Source organism: Aplidium turbinatum, chromosome 1 (genome assembly GCF_918807975.1).
Source record: "Aplidium turbinatum chromosome 1, kaAplTurb1.1, whole genome shotgun sequence".
Classification (NCBI taxonomy): Eukaryota; Metazoa; Chordata; class Ascidiacea; order Aplousobranchia; family Polyclinidae; genus Aplidium; species Aplidium turbinatum.
This window is the reverse complement of record NC_137472.1, coordinates 15,411,431-15,431,579: the sequence shown is the minus strand read 5'-3', so window position 1 is coordinate 15,431,579 and position 20,149 is coordinate 15,411,431. Positions and strand designations below refer to the sequence as shown.

The 20,149-nt window shown below is 38.5% G+C and overlaps 1 protein-coding gene across 1 annotated transcript; it reads left to right on the top strand.

The window, feature by feature from the left end:
* Positions 1-671: 671 nt before the first annotated feature.
* Positions 672-9,455, top strand: LOC145782234 (C-type lectin domain family 4 member F-like). The gene is made up of 4 exons (XM_082594052.1): positions 672-852; positions 3,632-3,739; positions 7,324-7,492; positions 9,168-9,455. The coding sequence occupies exons 1-4, from the start codon at positions 672-674 to the stop codon at positions 9,412-9,414; spliced, it is 705 nt and encodes a 234-aa protein (XP_082450178.1). The 3' UTR covers positions 9,415-9,455.
* Positions 9,456-20,149: the final 10,694 nt, after the last annotated feature.

Genomic DNA, 20,149 nt, shown 5'->3' with positions numbered 1-20,149 from the left:
TAGACGCAATTTATGCAATGCTCACACTTGGTCTTTTTAGGTATTAAAATATTTTCCTAGTTATTTCAAGTTTTGTACGTTATTGTTGCATGTTTCGGGTTGGTATTTTATTTCAGTTTTCTTTGTTCAGTTTGTTGTTTGTCCTCAGTATTCATGAGCCACTTAGGTTTGGCGGCCATTAGTTGTAAACGCACAAATGGCGCACTTGTTTCCTTATCAAGCCATGAGCAAATGAACGATGTGAACTGGAGAGAACGTTTTTCATGTTGAAACAAGCTCAAATTACTCAAACTATTTAAAAAAGTTCTTGACTAAAGTGTGCAACATTGCACCAGCGTTCAACACTTTACATCAAACCAACATCCTGAAACGTCATGTAAACGGTAAATACAAAGCTACATTCGATCATGATTTTCGTCATAAGAGACAGCATTGTACGCTATGCATTTTCATTAAGGATATGACGTGAATGACGAAATTTATTTTTTGTGTGGCATATATTTGGTGATATATACTTTCCAGATTCTTCATAATAAATTATTTTTACAGTTTTTGCTTTAGAGTAGACTATAAAGTACATAGTTGAAACAACACTTTGTGAAAACCTGTAGAAGTTGAAAATGAAGATGTTTATGAAATGTGTTTCTCTATCTTTGACTTTGACACTTTGTATGTCAGTTGTTGGTGTTCATGGGGAACAAGTGACTGTTTGCAGTACTTATAGAGCTGACACAGAATCTCTACCAAAATGTCAAAGCGAGACGGTAACTGTAGTTGAGTCAAGTGTTTTTAAACCTCGCAAAGAGAGCAAGAAAGAAAAAATTGAAAAAATAGTGAATGAAATCGTTGACGGTAAATTACTACTTTTATTGTTTGGAAAGTTTTTCTTATCACAAACTTATGATTTCTATCAATTATCGTTTCTTGTATTTATTTAAACTGTACATATATTTAACTCTCCTATATGTCAAAATCTTTTTTTCAAAACACTTATGTTTTTAAACATCTGCTATGCTACTATAAATTTCTATCAGCTAGTCTATCACTTTAGTCGTTCAATCGAGTCACACCAACTGGTCATGCCACCGTTGGTAGACGGTTTTCAAAAATTAATTATCAGCAACATTTCATTTTGCGGTTGTCATCCGAATGTTGCTAATTTGTTCTGATCATGTGGCTATCTTGCTTTCGGTTTTCCTCTTCTTTTTTATCATCTCTTGCTCACTCAGAAGTCACAGTAAAAGTAGATAGACTACATTCTATTGATCACATTGGTGATGAAATATGTTTCCAGTATTGATTGATTGTTGAAATATTTTCCCCTTGAAACAAAAAAGTTTTCTGAAAACGTAATCCTGGTAGTTTTGCATAGGTTGCTTGTAGATGCTTCTAATTCAAGGTTTTCTAGCTACTTTCTTATTCTTCTTCTTCGTAAGAACTTTCTTTCTTCACTCCAAGGGGTTGTGGGGTTATGTCTTTTTCCACCCCTGAGTAGTGGCGGTGATTTGGGCTAGCCTAGATGTATAAGAAGGTGTCGAGCAGCCACTGAATTGATTCGTCATCCAGTATTCGCAGAAGACGCACACCATTTAGCGCATGATAGCTGGCGCAGCTGCAGATGAGGTGCTGATCTATGGTTTTTTTCTCCTTGCCACACTCACATATCGCTGATGTTGCTACCCCGTATTTGTGCATGTTAGATCAAAATAGTTCGACGACAGTGTGCAAGCGGTTTAGCGTAGGGTAACAAGAGCTCGGTTGTTATCAGCAAGCTACTCGATCACATCAATCTTGCTTGGCGTGATGCCCTAGAGGCCTAAACTCAGGGCCGTGTGAACATTATTTTTCCCCCTCTCTCCGAAATCTATTAATGACCCTATGTTTAGTGATGGTGATTAAAAATACGACAAAAAGGGTTAAAAACTTTTTCAATGTAGGGAAAAAATTCACATTAATCATTTTAGCAAAGTGTAAACAACTCTTAAATTTTCTAATAACTTAAAAAATAATTAATATGCCAAAAATGCAGTAGCGGAAGTAGAAAAAAGTTAGAGAAGGATCAGAGTTTTAACAAAGGTAAATTTGTAAGATAAATCAACAATGCAAACTTATGCTCGAAAAGTAAAAATTGAAATGAGATATGGGAGGCTTTCTCCCCCTCCAGAAAATTTGGACAAATATAATCTTGTTTTTGTCAGTTTTTGGGCATTTTTAGGGCAATGAAGTTTTTTTTATTGATCAGGATACACAGCTTGTATGTAGCCAAGCTAATCAAACTAAAATTGGATTGAGGTAGGAGTTTTAGTTTAAAATTTTAAGCAAGCCTACCATCTCAAAAACAATTTCATTTACGACCACAGAAGGATTTCAATGAATTATTTTTTAAAAGCTTACGTAGACTAGTGTGCTGTAGGCTTTCAGCAGACTAAAACTTCAAAAATCTATGTGAGGTGTCTTCAGTCGACATCTTCATTGATAGCATTTTCACGGCACATTGATCCTCGAAACCTATCTCGATTAACATTGCAATTTATGAATTTAATTTTTAATTAAATAAGTTATTTGAGTGAGCAGTGTTTACTTTGAAATATTTCATAATTTTATTAGTTTGTTTGGGACATAAAAAACTTGTACTCCTTAAGTCTATTTTTGAAACTATGCATGACCAATATGTCCGCTCCAGTGAACATAATGTGATTGGTCGAGCAAAGCTAGCGAGAAAATTTTGCAAAAATGAAAAAAACAACGTAGCAAATGTTATACGTACATGTAAAGTTACAAGCCAAATAATGCTGCCGCAAACTAAATATAGGCTAAGTGGGCCCCTAGAGAGAGGTGGGCCCCAGCCGGGAGTTTAAAAAACAGTACTGTAAATACGGCTTTGCATAAATTAAGCTATTGAACATTGGGCTTCTGTAGAAATTTTTTTATTTTTTAAACCGTCAAACAACATTAAACAGACTAAAATGAGTGGGCCCCTAATCCGCCGTCGTCCTCATCGGGCCAAAGGGCACTGAAGGCGGTTAACATGGCCCTGCTTAAGCGTATAGCTAAAAAATGGTGGGACGACTGCACGCTTGCTTGTCGACAGTAGAATTGCCGCGCTTTGAAAAGCATGGTTCCTGTGAAGTCTGCTGAACGTTCCGGCTCGAGGTTTGGTTTCGAAAGTTTTTGTTTTGCATTTTCGCACTACTTACAGGAGGGTCCGCTTGAAAATGACTGCCCCCTCCCGGGTGAAGTTGACTTTCTTATTTCGAAGAAAAAAGTAAAACAATGTTGTGTCGTGCTTCACTGCACACGAGCTAATTGATGAGTCACGCATTCCTCGATTGCCTTCAGCACGCACGTAAGCATGCATGGCTTGACGATGGGAATCAAGTAGAAGGTGACAGAGATTGAATGAGATTTGTTGAGCAGTGGTCACGTTTGAAAGAACGTACATTACAAGCACAAACAAACACATGCATGAGTTACTGATACACTGAAAAATTATAACTAAAGTGTTCTACTTCAACATTCGCCTACCTCAAGTTGTGAATTCGATTAAGAGTTCTAGCCTACTGTAGCCTATATTCAAACCACAAGTTAACCAATAGTTTATTCAAAAAATTAAACTTGAAAACCGTTTTAGAATTCTTCAGGAATTTCACGACGAGGCTTGATTATTTGTCTGAGAAAATACAGCAAGTGACGCGCAAACTTCCTGAAGCAGTCACAAGCCATGAAACTTCGACTGCACGTGAGTATTGAATTCCAAAGCATTTATGACGTTTTAAGCGATGGTAGTTTTATAAATTTTGTGCAGTAGCGTATAATGCCAGTATTACCTTGCAGTGAGGCCTCGTCGGTTAATATCAGGGCTGTGGCGTCGGAGTCGTGGAGTCGGAAGGATTTTCGCTCGTTCGAAGTTAGAGTCATTAAAAAAGGCGGACTACGATTATTGTTGATTTGCAGAAGAACACTTGAAGACTAAATTCATGGAAATTGCGTATATCTATTGTTGGTGTATCGCTAGCGATCACAGCACTTCGATGTTGAAACGTTTAAAACTGAAGCAAACTTTAGAGATCATATAAAAGCATCTTTAGAGATCTCAGACAATACATTCGTTCTTTTTTACATCGGTTAAACAGCTGCAAACGTTGTATCACTGTGAAAAGAATTGGTTTGCTAGCTGAGATATTTAATCTCAATGTGATCTTATGTTTTCTGCTTAGTCTAATGATGAAAGCCCCAGGAAACTACGACACTCAAAAAAGGCGCCGGTCCAATATCGAACAAGAACATGCGACTGTGTCTTGGGAATTATATAGATTGTTATATCTGAAGACGGACACAAAAATTGGCGTCCTTGCCTTTTCGACCACTAAATCTAAATTTTTAATTTTGGGCACAAAGCCTCAAAGTTCTGATTATGATGACAGAACTTTGTTTTGATGATGCCGAAAAGACAAAATTGGTTTGCAAATGGAAATCAAAGATTTATCAGCACACAAACAAATGCAAAAGAGTAATACGTCATAAATCATCACGCTACAATTTTTCAAAGATTCAAAGACGTTCAAAGATTTTAAAATAAATACGAAGAAATATAGGCTGATAGCTCTTCGGATCCTCTTGCGGATTATGAGGCTTAGGGATTGCAACTATTTTGGTTCGTTTCCAGATTTTGGTGATTTTGAGTTGGCATAAGCAGGAAGACAGGAATTTGCGCAGCCAGGACTTCATGGCAGTGCCAGCTTGGAGTACAAGTTCGGACCAGGGGCCTTATAGGTTTTAGTTGATTGGAGAGATATGCGTACCCATCCGATACTAATTTACCAGGAATGCTTTCCTTGTCTGGTATTGGAATTTTCCAGAGATCAAACGGTTTCCTTCTTTACAAGTTTGGAAAGCTTTCCGTCGCCTGTTTCATAGGTCCCATTTTTCACTAGTGATGCGATACAAATGGCAGTAAAGGGACATTGGCGGGAAAAGCGTGCTAAATGGCCTGTAAGGTTGTTGACAGTACTCCATGCTATCCGGCTAGCGAAGTGTTTTCATCGCTCTAGCCTCCGTGAGTACAGCCGATCGAGCAGTCTTGTTGCGGTCGAGATAAAAGGCAGCACCTGGATAGGCACGGCCATAGGAGCGGTATAAAGTTTCGCACTCTGAATCGCAGCACGGCGTGTGGTTCTTTCGGCGGCCGCGAGAGATAGCTTGTTTAGCTGCGGAATTGATGGAAGGGCCGAAGCCTTTATAGGCCTCATCCATGTTGGCGGTAGAAGGTGATGATAGTTCCACCTCGGTTTGATTGGTTATGAGGCCTTTCTGAAATTCCATCAATTTACTGGGGCACTTGGGATGGGAGAGACAAGCTTAGCGGCAGTGATAAGCGAAGGTCGATGTTGAGAACGTGGGAACTTCTCCAGCACATGTCTGTCATGAAAAGAGATGTCTGTGTCCATGCTTGCAATGGCCAGATCGGGGTTTGTGCCCGTTCCCCAGCGTCCGGACCAGGATCTTTTGGGTTGTAAAGAAAGGCGAGGTTGTTGTTCGCAGACTAAGCAGCCAGGCATTTTCCGTCGCTGTTGATTTTGTAGCCCCAGTCGATGTGCTGGCGGTTAAAGCCACCAGCATAGATACTGGTTGAGGGGAATGTAGGTATAGAATATAGATGATGGGTTCAGGCGTGATGATGGTGACCTGTACACACGGATGATGTTGTAATGTTCAATGCTCTATTTCCTCATTGGCGGAAGAGTTTGCAAGCGTCCAGTTCAAACTCTCATGGACAAACGTGGCAAGGCCATGCTTCCTGCTTTGGGTAGACCCAGCTAGTGAGCAATGTAGAATTACTAGCTTGTGTGCGGAAATGCAATGGGTCTCCTGGAGAAGGATTACAGCTTGGTTCTTATGAGAGCACTGCTCGATGACATTGAATTTACTGGATGTGATACATTCAGTGTTCAGCTGTAAGATGGTGGGACGACGGTACTTGTCGAAAGTGGATCTGCCGCGCTCTGAAAAGAACGGTTCCCGTGGGGTCTTGTGCTGAGCGGTATTGTGCAATATTCGCTTTCGAAAGTTTTTGTTTTGCATTTCTATGATGGTACTTACAAAGGGGACTGCGTGAAGGTGACTGTTCTTCTTTCCCTAGTCAATCGAGAGCAGGTTAAACTTATCTTTTTAAAACGTGTTTGACGTAACAATTGTGAAAAGTAACAAATTAATCAGGAAACTTTTGTTGCAACATAATAAATCTTTTTTACTTAGTATGCTATTTCAGTATCGGGCACTTGTTAAGATTATAGTAAGCCTATTTTGTCAATATTTTTACTTGAATTTTTCATAGACCCTTATAGTGTTAGGGCAAGTAGGCTAATATTATCGCTTTTATGGTCGGCAACTAAATAAAACTGAACTGACAAAGTTCAGGTTTAGTTTTCGATACGATATTAAAGGTATTCTAAAACTAGATTTAGTTGTATAAATCTTTTAACTATTTGTAAGTTTCAGTTTCAATAATTCAAAAATCCGTTACAATTACTTTTATTTGTTTCACTAACAACTCATCCGGCCATCTTTTAACATAATCATCATGATCATCATGTGTCGTTTCTGAGCTGAAAGTTGGCTGTCCAGTGTCCACGTCACTCCCTTTGGCTAATCTTTTTGCTTCCAAAGCTTGACTGACAAGTCAGCTCAATGTTTTACATCATTTCCCCAAGTTCGTTTCCTTCTTCTTCTGCACCTCTTTCCTTTCACCATTCCTTCAACAACATTTTGATGTAGCTGTCGATCCTCTCAAATTATGTCCTGCAAATTTCATCTTGTGTTGTTCTATCAAATCGTTTGCTCATCTATTTTGCAATCCAAATCTGTTTGTAGTTGTTGCTTTTTTGGGTAATGAATTTTTTACATGATTGTTTTGGTATACTTCTGTAGCATAAGAGTTGAAAAGCCTTAATTTTTTTGTGAATTATGTTACTGTAAGCTAAGCCCAAGTTTCATGATTAGTATAACATGATGGCCCAAAAGTCTCTGTTGCAATAATTTTGAATTATTTCACTTACAGCTCATCCGCCTCAATCAATTATCTCTTTCTTGTAACAAATCTTCCAAGATTTGTTGATAGTCTATATTTATAGCCACATTCTTCTGCATCAGAGTTGCATACTGAAAGACCACTTGCTGCACTAGGTAGTACGTTTGAGTACACAAGAGGATGGTTAGATTGAGAAAAAACAAGAAAATATGATACTGTAAAATAATAACAGAATATTTCCTACTAATTGTGGTTTATAACCATGAGCATGTCTTTTAATTTTCTGTTGTATTTAGGAACCAGACCTCCATTGACAAGATTAAACGACGGGTGGATTGGATTGTCCAACGGCTATCAATACAAATTATCGAGTCAAACTCAAAATTATGAAGCGAGTAGACGGTTTTGCAAAAGTAATGGAGCTGATTTAGCAGTTTATGGCATTCGAGATATTGAAAACAGAAGGTGAGATTACAATTAATATTTGCTGTATTCGCTCAAACACTCTCAACAATTTTATTACCTTTTAAAAGCTTCTTTAAACAAAACTATTTAACGTAATTTAAGTGCACACAATTCATTGGCTGTTGTGCCTGGGCAACGTGACCTGAGGCGACCTCAAATGCAAAACAAAGAAGTGCACCAATTGAATTTTTATTTTGTTGTTTTGCTGTTTTGTTGATTTGAAATATTGTAGGCTAAGAGTCAACATTTCATCTCTGAAAAAGTTATTTTAAAATCATGAAAACACTTTATTAAATAATATTTATTAAACTCTCGGCATTCAGTTAAACTCTCGAAATTGAGTTAAATTCTCGGAATTACTCATTTCAGGAAACATTTTTCATTTGGGGGGCATTTTAAGAGATTCTGAATATAAATTGGACACTGAGGATTAGGCCATTCTTTATCATCAGTAACTGACTCAGGACATACATTTTGATTACGAGTTCCTCAAAACAATCAATAATGGCATACAATTTTTTTTCCATTTCTGCAAAAATCCACACCATTGGACAATCTTCCCATTCTTGCTGGCATGCAACCTGTTAAGCTTCGTCACGAAGAATTCTCTCTGTCTCTCAGTCAACTGGCAATGAAGTCCAACCATCTTCTTCACTTCAAGATCTCTGCTTCCCTAAACGAGCACCCCCGTCAACTAAAATTCGTGCCAGCCGCTCAACTTCTGATCAATGAAGCTGATGGAAAAAACATCTCTGTAGATAGTTGGGGGGGACCATAATTAGAACTCTAATTGGAAGTCAACCACCACCAGACTTCATTCGTTCATCTCCTATGCCGACACCCGTCTCACCGGCCTGACACAACAAAAGCAGGCGTGGGTGCGCCTCAACCGTCTCCGTACTGGCATCGGGCTTTTCTGCTCGACCATGCACCAATGGGGAAGGGCTTCTTTCTCTTCTTGTGAGTGTGGTGCTGAGGAACAGATCGCGGACCACATCATCAACGATTGCACTATCTTCAATCCACCTAATGGAGTGAAAGGTCTGCGTGTCTTGGATGATGACACAAAAAACTGGCTACTCTTTTGTAGCCTTCCAGCTTAGTCGGGAAACATCGTGAATCTGAGGTTGAAAAAGGATAGACCCTCAACCCAAGATGCTCACATGATGACGGCAACTTATTGTTTTAATTCTACCCGTTATTATCACGTTCATGAAATGATAGCTAAAAAACCTAATGTTAAAAAAGTTAACACTAGTGAAGTGAGAACTCATTGCACAACACATGACGCTTCACGTTCCATTTAAGCTTTGCTTTGCAGAAATACTAACATTGCAACAGAATAAAGCAAGTAATATTGCGGTCAAAAACTTGTGCCAGTTTTCTCCATTCATCCCTACTTGGAATCGTTTTTAGGCAATAACACCAAAAGATAACTTTTCTCTGTCGATCTCGGGGAGTTGGCCTGCCTAAGTGTTTCAGACTTAATACATGCAAAATATCTACAAGTACCCTTGAACTGCAAAGATAAAGGTTTAATTACTTAATCTTTTACTCTTAAACATTTTAACGCAAGTTATAAAAAAATTTTCATCTGAAAGTAAACTGTTTGTTTTCCTTCGTACGGATTATGCTGCTTGTTGTAGTGAGCTGCAGGTTTCGATTTTGTTTTTAGAACGATCAAAGACGTGGCTTTTCAAGCAGGCGATATGTACATTGGAATGAACGATATAAGTTCTGAAGGAACCTGGAGATGGATCGATGGCAATCGTGTATCTGATGGTGAGGCTTTATGGGGACACAGTGGACAACCAGATGGTGGAACTGGACACAATTGTGCCGTTGTAAGCTCTGACTTCCGCAGCTACGATATTTCATGCACTGGTTCATACCAAGCCTTGTGCGAGAAGCGATGGAATTGAACAACAACAAACTTTTCTGCATAATATCGAATTTACACCAAAATCAATCTTGAAAGACAACGGCAATAAACCGGTTAACCATATGCTTTGGGTCTAGTTAATAAATAATTGAAACCATACAGGACGACTGAAACTCTGTGTGGAGCATCATCTTACAAATGGGTCTCGACTACGTGCCCGAGTGGTGACAGCGTTTAGCGAGTGTTCGGATAGACGTTGGTAAATAACGTTAAAGCCACGTGGCTGTGTCATATCGCAGGCCTATAGCATGTTTGAAAATTGACACGATTGTTGTCTTTCCGTCATTTATTCCGAATGATTAACCTCCAGAATGAAGCCATGTCAAGTCGATAATTGCAAGTCACACTTTAAGTTTGAGTTGTTGATTTTCAATTTATCTACTCCCATTTAACGCTTCTGAACATTACAATGCATTTTACTGATTGATCATTTGCCATAAGTGACAACTTGTTACTGTAGCTGTCAAGTAGTTTTAGTTCAGAAAATATTTTGATTGTAAGTGGATTCGACAAGTTGGTAGAATTTTTAAAACGGGCCCCAATTTTTTTTTCAGCAAAAATAATAGCAACGAATTTGTATCATACGTTGCATCATATGTTTTAAGCTAAACTTGGTCTACTTTCCTCAGCGTAAAATTGAATTCTATTTATGTTTAGATGTTAACAACGTATCAATATGAAAAAAAAAACTTCTTTCAATATGAAAATCAACAAAAATCACTTGACTACGCTTGCAGCAAAATTGCTAAGGTTGTTTACTATTTTGTCCAGGAAAAAATTATAGAGTCGTATACTGCCATATATTTTCATCTACACATGCTGCTCCATATCCAACACTGACTTTGTTGACTGGGCAATCCTTGACCAGGTGATCGACGTCCTGAATGATGGATTCGCAGTGTGGGCATCTAGGACTGCTGAAAGTACCCTGCCTATGTAGTGTTTGGGCAGTGCGGGCGTGTTTGCCTGTGACCCTGTTATCCATTTTTGTCTGTTTGTTGAATGGAATCGTGGAAGAGCTGTTGTTGAGTCGGTGATGACGTCTCCTCTCCTTGACAAGTCTACGTGCCAGTAACCTATTTGTTCCAATCATGATGCAAATCTAACTTAGCTGGTAACTTTAGTATAAGTGGAGAAAAAATTATAAGCACACAATACAGGCAATGAAAATAGCTCAACAAAGCATTCAATCCATTCGGACCTTTGGCAATGCAAAGTTGCGGGTCACACCGTCAAGTAATAAAGATTTTGCAACGTCTGATTTAATGCACATCATGCATAGGCTGTTCAATCGGTTTTAAACGTGGCCACGGTTTTGAGTCGTGGTGAATCGTAAACAATTCTTTATTTTTTACAAATTTTCTGTGCCCTAAAATTAGGTTTTCAGTTCGCAACCGTTGGAGGTACCAGTTTATGTCAAAAACTTTCAAAACAAAAAAATATTTGGAAAAGTGTTTCGAAAGTTTCCACTGGAGATAAAAAGATGAACGTGGCATTAAAAGCTGCAGATGTGGCCTGTTTATAGCTGCTCTAAGAACACTTTTTATTGTAGGACCACTTGAAAAATTTTATAAGCAAAAAACTAAATTTTACAATTTTGTTGTAGTAGGGGAGATGCGGACCTATTAGACATTTTTTATCTTTTTTATCTCTCATTTCTTCAGAAAATTAAGCTTTATTTTTAAAACGTACAAAAGTTAATTCTTCAAGTTCCTTAACTCATTGTATAATAGGTCTTGGACGTTACTGTTTAATAGGTCCTTCAAGGATTTACTTCAAAGGTGTGAAAGAAAAGCTTGGAAGTTTGGCGACATCATCAGAGCAGGTCACTAAAAAAGTCATTGCCGTTGTTGATTATAACTGGAGTTGAGGTGACAAATACCAAAGACACATTTTCGAAGTATTGCTTCATGTAGACTCTTTATTGATGGACCTAAAACGAATAAACATTGTTGTCAGTGCTAAAATCTTGTAATTGCAAGCTATTTACTTTGTATGCGGTTGAATAATCATTTGATTAGCTAAGCAGTTTCAATAGAAAGTGAATGTAAGAGCGTATTCTTTACATGGTAATTGAAGTGAAATTATTTAAGTGTTAATCTGACAAATTATGCAATTCGCATGTCGAATAGTTTTTAATTATTTTGGACTGTCCTTATCTTAAAAGTTTTGGCATGTATTTTTGGATCATGATCATTCCTGATCATGATCATTCCTGATCATTCTGAATCATGATCATTCCTGATCATGATTCAGTTACTCTTGATTCTGTTTTTGGATTATGCTATATGCTTACGAAAACCCGCAATCTTAACTGTAAGAATGTCTGATACGCTAAACAGTATTGCCTGCAAGACGTGAAAAGTAAAATGTTTTGTTTTTCAAAAAAATGTTATATTGGACTGTTTTAAACTGTTCTTTTTACGCAATTTCTGACTAAAATTTGTTTTTTGCTGAATACTATTTTTCTAGACTTTTTACAGGGAAAAGTACTTTCAGAGCATATATAAACATGATGTTTCAGCAGATTTAAATGCGTGTTTTAACTTTCTATCTTAAAGGGTTGCTAAAGGAAAAACCTGACTTGGCGATTTTCCACGTTCTTTGTGTTTAACTTGCTACCATAAAACGATTTTCAATAAAATTTTGCTCCATTGCGGTCTGACCACCATTGCGCACGTGCTTTTGTCAGAGCTTTCAAAACCAGGATGGGCCTGAGCAGCAAAGTGTGCGACTGTACACTGTGTACAGTCTACGTAACAAAAGACGAGCAATCAGCTGATCAGGCAACAGTTGTTACTGACGGCGATTTAACTGTAGGCTATGTATGTATGTACATCAAAACATCAGATTTCAACGTCAAAACATCAGACAGTTTGCTCAAAACCTCAGATCTGATGTTAAAACATCAGATGTTGTAACGTGGCTTTTGTTATTGCTGTCTTTTGTGACGTATTCTCAAGCTGTGTTTGCACTTTTTGGTCATTTTGAAAAAAAATGAAAATAAATGAAACATTGGACTTTGGGCCTTGCCAGCGCCATTGAAAACAAATTTTTTTCGGTAATTTTTTTTTGAAATGTATTCTTAAATGTTCAGTTTACGCTTTTTAATGCTTAATTCCCGTTTAAAAATTTCATTTAGTTTGCCTTTAAGCGGTTATTAAACTATGGCGAGTTTAGTAAAAATGGCTATCGGTTACCATAAAAACGCCCAGCGCGACCGTGTGACGTCATTTTTTTCATTTTTTTTTTACATTTATGTTTTTTAGGAAAGTTAAAAGATCCTACCTCAAAAAATAAATTTTTACCTCATTTTTGGCACAGCCTTGTGCCGCTGAATTGAGAGCAGTCCACAGAAATGCGTTGCTCAAGCGCACACTCGGAGAGTTGAAATAGCGCCGCTTGATCTTGAAGCTTCTTTGTTCACGAAGTCACACTTGCTAACGAACTGAGCTATCGGGCAGACATCTATCCATAGAATATCTAGCTATCCATTGAACAGTTCTTTATCGCTGTATGAATAGGTGAGTCGAGTGAATATTGTTTAGAACTGCAAACCACAAAATGCAAAGAAGCATAGATTTGAAATCGCTCAAGTAGGCTGCTTGGATGAGACAGCTTTCTTTAGAATTTCCTTTCTGGCCGAGTTACAATTAAAAATGGCACAAGCTTAGCCTACAGTCGATCTATTACTCTAAAAATGATATGACATCTGAACAACACTATGAACTCCAACCAGATTTAAGCAATGACATCCATAAGCAGACAATAGGCAAAAAGAGTTTACTTCTCTTAAATTGAATCTTGTTTGAACATTTCTAACCTTTCCAGACATGTTGGATGAATATGCCTGGCCAACGCAGTTTTTGAAGTCAAGGTTCAGTTGGTCAAGCAAAAATAGTAAGCTACACACTTAGCCAAACGCAGCAGCACCAGGTTTTAAAACTAAAGAAACCCTTTAATGATGCAGAAATCAGTGGACTTGACAGCATCAAATTTTACGTTTTAAAGCAGTTTAACATAGCCTACCTTTATACAAGAATAATTTGTTCTTGATGAGAAACATCTGAAGTAGCATTTACCATGATCGAAAAATACTTGGAACTGCCTATTTCATTCAAAAATTTGTTTATTTTTTAAGTTGGTACACTATTATTTTAGTGGCAAAAATGGCCCCCCTTAAACGTGAAAAAATGAAAAACTACTTGTTTTTCCTTTACAATGTTATGCTAGGGGGAAAGTTGCCCGACTTTCCCCCTTCTTGGAGCCCCTGTTTGCAACACGTGTCTGCAAATCACATCACCATCAAAAATACACAAGCCAAAATACTGCAATAGTTTGTTATTTTATGTTTAAAAAATTTCCATATCAACTGATGCAGGCGCAATGACCAGGGTTAGCAATAGAACAATGGAGTTTTAATTGGCCGGGAATAGCGACACACGTTTTCCACAGGTCGTTTGCGAATATTTATTTTGCTGGGTCAATGTTTTTTTACTTTTTTACTCTTTTCTTTTACGCAACACCTTCAGGAGTCCACAGTCAATGTAAAGCTAACACAAGAATGAGTAGGCAAATTTGAACTAGCAAGTATCTAGATTCTAGACTTGTATGGTATTTATCTTACAGTAAGTAGCTTCTTATCTGCATATCATTATCATTGAGTGATATAACACCACGTAATGACAATGACGCATTACTGAAGAGTCAAGACGGTATTGAGGAACACAGTGGCGGCTCGTGGTATTTATAGCAGGGGGTGCTGCAACCGGAGGTATACGTGAAAGAGTGAGCGCCAAAGGTGCGATGCCAAGCAAGGGGGGTCTGGGGGCATGACCCCCATAAAATTTTACCTTATTTTAGTGGTATTTCATGAATTCTGAGGCTATTTGAGCACTTAATTTCCTGATGTTCAACAAGTTCAAATAGGTTGTTTTAGCATGTGACCTTTGGCCTTAACTTATTATCGTAAGTTAACAATGAACCTTAACAAAATTTAATTTAACAACAATAGTGATAACCTAGTCTCTAAGCTTTATTTTTTTGTGCAGAAAGCAAAGCACATTAGTCTAACCATGTAACAACATCAGTCGCAGCCACTTAATATCGTGCTTGAAAACAATGAAGTATTTGCAACAGTAGCTAGCTTGACCACGTGACCAGCAACTGCAAAATTTGCAGTTCGAAATTGTAGGATTTAAAGCAACCTCAGCCAAAATATGACGTCATAATTTCTCTTTGTTTTTCTTTTATAAGATCGCAACTGCATTGCTTGCAGTTCAGAGCTGCCAAATACAGAACTTAAAAAATCATAATACTTTTTAAAATCCAGAAATTATGAAACTTCCAGTCGGTAGGATCTATAGAGAACATGAGAAAAAACGTGAAATTATTAAAAAAAAAATACTGAAATGTGCAGGGGGTGCTGCAGTTTTGCAGTTTCTATGGACGAGCCGCCACTGGAGGAACATCTGACAATCTTGCACGGATCACTGGATGAAAACCATTACATTATGTCGTAAATTATGTTCAATGGAAAGTTATCATTAAAGTACCTTTCTCAAGTGCACAAACCGAAGTTTAAACACTCCATGTTGGATCATGTAATACTAATATCTTGCTCTTATTGTCTATAGACCTCAAACTGAAGTTTATTAATTACTGAAGACTTGAGTGAAAGAACTACTTAAGTGCAAAATACGACTTTTAGAAAATGCAAATTAAACTTTTTTTACATTTGTCTAATCCATTATTTTTATGCAGTATGCTACAGCAAAATTAAGTCGTTTTTTTGATCTAATTTTCCCGGGACAGACATTAACCATTACCGTAGGCACGTAACGTAGTACACTCTGCGAAAAACGTACACGCAAATCAGCTGACTTCAGTCATGGGACTCAACACGTGATAATCTGGTCGTCTTTAACGAAAAATTACAAAGAAATTTACAAAAAATTTTAACTGAATGCATCCCCACAACCTGCGTGGCCGAATGGGTTAGGACAAAGGAGTAGTAGTTTCGATTGCGTGGGTTCGATTCCCACCTTCTGCTAATACTATTTTTTCTTCTGCAACTGAACTGAGTGCAAGAAGAATCTTAATGACTGCAATCAATGGAGTTAATAAGGAAAATTGTAACTGAAATACCAGTGATGTCATGTACGTCACACATGATTGCGTCATGGAATTCGGACAGTGTATTACGTTAAAGTGCCTACCAACCATTACAGCGGGCAACATATTTTTGGTGATAACTCAATTTCCACAAAATACGACTAAAATAGCTCAAATCCTAAATTTTACAGGTGGTAAATGAAACGTCAATTATGTAACTTTTGGAACAACGACAATATTTTTATCATATCTCAAAATCTTACGTGATAGTAAATAAGAAATCGCAGCTCAAATTCAGATTTGTTACCGCACATTTATCTTAAATTATTTTGTAATTTGAAAAAGTATAAAAAAAAACAATATTTTTGTCGACATGTGTAGACACATTTTTATACACAGCCTATGACAAGATGAAGCTTAAAATTTGAATAAAAGTCGATCTGTTAGTAGCCTAAATGTTTAGCACAAGTTAATAGTTTGAGTATTAGGTAATAAATATAGTCTTTTTACATGTTTTGTGTGATTTTGAGTTACTTTTGTGTTATTGTTACCATTCAAATAACTGACTAGATTTGGGCACTTGTGCTGGAAATCCAAACAGCATCTGGCAACACTGGTAATTGCAGGAAATTTGTCATTTTTTAACGTAAAATTAGTAGTTTTGCAACGATTTAAGATTCATTCTCTAAGGTACCATTTTAAAGGGATATAAAGTAAAATTAGTTTAGATTTCAAAATCAAAATTACATCAGCCTTCAGTCAGGCCTCCAGATCGCACTGTGTATAATGTATGTAGATCGCTATGTGTAGCCTAGGCATCATCAGAACAATTAAATCAGAACACCTCCCGACTCCGTGATTTCCTACCCGACGTCGATCCCCACCCTCCGGGAATGTCCCTCGCAAGACTTGCGTGGGTCCGGCTTAACCGCCTACGAACCGGCGTCGGTCGCTTTCGTTCAGACATGTGCAGATGGGGTCTGGCTCCCTCACCGGGATGCGAGTGTGGCGCCACAGACCAAACAGTAGATCATGTCGTCCATGACTGCCCAATCCATCAACCACCACATGGAACGCTTGGACTGAAGGCCCTGGATGACGAGACTGTCGAGTGGCTGATGACATCATGCCCAAACATATAGTCCGGAAGAACAGCTCATACGACGAAGAACTTTCCGAACCTCAAAAGTGTTATAAACAATAAATAGATGATATTCGCTTTGTTTGACTGTGTCCTGAAATCCATCAATTGAGCTCACTATGCCTCTGCGAAGAAAAAAATATCAAAATCAAGAAACGGCAGTTCAACCCTCTGTCTGCGCAGTTCACCAACATCAGACCATGATATCTTGCTATTTAGTGGTAACTAAATACATTATCTCGATGCAATAATATCTGAAACAAATATCGTAAAAACATGAATTGGCATTTGGTTCCGATGTTCTGTACGTATTCATTTTGAAGTAGATCTGTATCACAAAGCGAAAGTTTTTTTTTGTATTCTTTAAATTTGTCAAAACTACTTTTGATTCCAGAAATATCGTGAAAACGTTAAGCTTTATTAGAGTATTGTGAAAAAGATAAACATGTAATCAGGTACCGCTTTGGTTGATGTGAGCAAGACATTTTAACAAATACCTAGATTGCTATTTTCAAAATTGAGATATCTATAACTCTCACGTTTTTTCAACGCTTTTGATATACAAAGTAACGTCATCATAAGGAGTATTTTTTTTTCTTTTTTTTTTCGCGCAACGCTCAGAGTTCAAGATGGATACCACTACATCTTGCAGGTTTACAATTTTCCATATGAAATGGATTTGTTTCCTGTCTCGTCATTAGTGCGTCCGCTCCGGGAGCCGTCCACACACCCAAACACTCAGCAGGCACACCATACTTACATGTAAGATACCTACCAGGGAGGCGAGGGACTTCCTACGACCGAAGGGACCCACCGCGGTAGATGGCAATCTGTGGATGTAAATGTTTGGTTATTGACTGCCTCAAGCTGATCCACTTGTCTCATCTTTTCTCTTGCTGATCTTGGAGCAGTCTAAGAGATGGCGGGTCAAGCTCAAGAACTAGCGCGTTTTGGTAGATAATTAATTTTAATTTTATTTGAGTTTGTTTGTGTGTGTGTTTCTTCTTGTTGCCCGCTTGAAGAAGGGCACCTGCGTGTGGGAAACGGGCCACTGCAGTCCGACATCTCATTTGGCGGAGATGCCAGAGAGGAGCAGCCAGAGGGAGGGTAGCTTTCGCTGACCCCAGAGTCATCTTGGAATGGGCCGCTGCAATCCTGTCATCCCAGGGCGAGTGGGACAACGAAAAGGGGCGGTTAAAGATCTCCCGCTGCATCCACTTTTCCGGCATCAGGCCGTTGCAGATGAGTGAGAGGGACGGGTTAAAGGTGGGTTTTTACGCCCTTGGCTGTCTAAGTTTCTTCAAAGATGTTCTACGACCGTACTGTGCTAGTGAGATCCACCGCTGCAATCAGTCATCCCTACCACCGAGGACGACTGAGAGGGCAGTTGAAGAGAGGATCTCGACTGGTTCTTCTTTCTTCTGACCGTAGGAGGAGGTTGAGAAGGAGTAGAAATGTCAGATGACAAAGGAATGTTATGCTTTTGTGTTATGTCTTTTGTTTTTGTCATGATCACCCACAGGGCTTGTATGGTGGACCATTTTGTGTCCTGTATGTATGTGTCACCTATATCCAGAGATATCTTCTTTTGGATGATGGTGTGTTTGGCGACATTCATCATGGTTAAGAGTATCGGGTTGTTCTTTTGTCCGTCAGGGAATTGATTGTAGAGGATCACGTCCTTTGTTATTTCCATGTCTTCGTTGGTTTGGTCAAAATATTGTTGTTTCAGGCGCTCCCATATTCCTAGCTCAAAGGAGCATTTGGTTAGGACGTGGGCCACATTGTCTTCAGGTTTTCTGCAGAATTTGCAGTTTTTTATTCTATCGGATTGTATTGATCTATTAAATTCTCCCCATTTGTATCCTCCATGAGCGATCCGAAAGGACGTGGAGGATAGGTAAGGTGGAAGGAGGAATTTGATTTCTTTATTTCTTAGAAGAATTTCGTTCCAAGGAATCTTTTTCCCGTGTTGGTTAATCGTGTTGATCTTCTTTTCATTTTGCGTTTTGAGATTGAGGTAGATGTTTTTATAGGAAGTATTATCCCAATCATGTTTTAAGCCTTTGAGTTTGCAAAAGGACTTGAAGATGTCCGTATACATTTCGTTTGGATTTGGAGCATGCGGAATGCTGTTGGAGAACAAAAGAGGATTGATGTGCCTCATTCTGTAACTCAAATTAAACATGGCCCATTCGTGCCAGATTTCGGTGGCATCTTCTAGTGAGAAGAAGTGCCAGATTCTGTCGATGTGACTTGTTTGGAATTTTGATTGTATGTTTACTGTGTTGATGCCTCCATCTTTGACAGGAGGAAGTGTTTTGCTTCTCTGAAGTTGTTCGAATGGTGAAGGATGCCAGAGAAAGCCGAAGAGGATTTTGTTGTTTTGTTGAGTTCTTTGATGTGTTGTTTCGTTGGCATCAGTACTCTACTCAGATGCAGAGCGACGGGTACCATGAGCGTGTTGATGATGGAGATCTTTCCATAGAGGGAGAGTCTTCTTGGTTTGTGGATGTTGGCGATCGTCTGTGTTTTTTTTATGGCGGTCTGCCAGTTCATTTTGTCAAGTTCTGTTTTGTTTGTTCCTAGCCAGATGCCCAGGATCTTGATGTTGTTCAAGATCGCAGCTTCAGGAAAGAGCTGCTGAGCTTTTTGGGCTAGATCAGGTTTGGGTGATCATGGGTGTGAGTCTGTTGGAGAGGATTTTACTCAAGATCTTGTAATCTGTGTTGAGTAGAGAGATCGGTCTCCAGTTTTTGAGCTTTTCTTTTTCACCTTTTTTAAAGATTAACTTCACTTTTGCTTTTCTCACTGAGGGAGTCATTTTTTTCCTCAGGTAGCAATTTGTAAGCATTTCCAAAATGTCGTGTTTCAGGAAGTGCCAGCATTTTTGGTAGAATAATGCGCCGAAACCATCGGATCCAGGTGCAGAGTCTTTGTTGAGAGAATCGATGGCGGTTTTACTTCTTTTAGACTGATCAGCTGTTCCGTTTGTTCAGCTGTGTCTTCCTCAATTTTGGCCTCTCCAAGAATGTTCAAGTAATTGTTTTGTTCTTGAGAGTTTATGTCGTCTTCTATACCCCATAGAGAGTGGTAGAAGCTGTGTACTTCTTTGAGTATGTTTCTTTCTTAGTGAGAATTGTGTCGTGTATCTCAGTAATAGAGCTACTTTTACAATTTTATTCCTCTGCTTTGAAAAAGCTTTTGGAGGGTTCTTCATCGCTAATCCGAGTGGTTCTGGATCTAATTTGGGATCCGATTGCTTTATAATCGTAGAAGTTGTTGATTTTCTGCAAGAATTCCGGTCGACGTTCTTCCAAGACGTGGTTTGGATGAGCATCCAGAGTGTGGAGCATATTTTTGCCTGATTGTAATCTTCTCTACGCTTGAGTGCGACATCTTGCGAGAGTTCGATCAGTCGATGATGATGAACTGTTTTATTTTGGTCAACAACGCACGA

Bases quoted from the DNA above. Each gene is read 5' to 3' on its own strand.
- LOC145782234 (XM_082594052.1), top strand. From the start codon at position 672: ATGTCAGTTGTTGGTGTTCATGGGGAACAAGTGACTGTTTGCAGTACT. The intron at 853-3,631 runs GTAAATTACTAC...AAACCGTTTTAG, and splicing joins AGTGAATGAAATCGTTGACG to AATTCTTCAGGAATTTCACG. The intron at 7,493-9,167 runs GTGAGATTACAA...TTTTGTTTTTAG, and splicing joins CGAGATATTGAAAACAGAAG to AACGATCAAAGACGTGGCTT.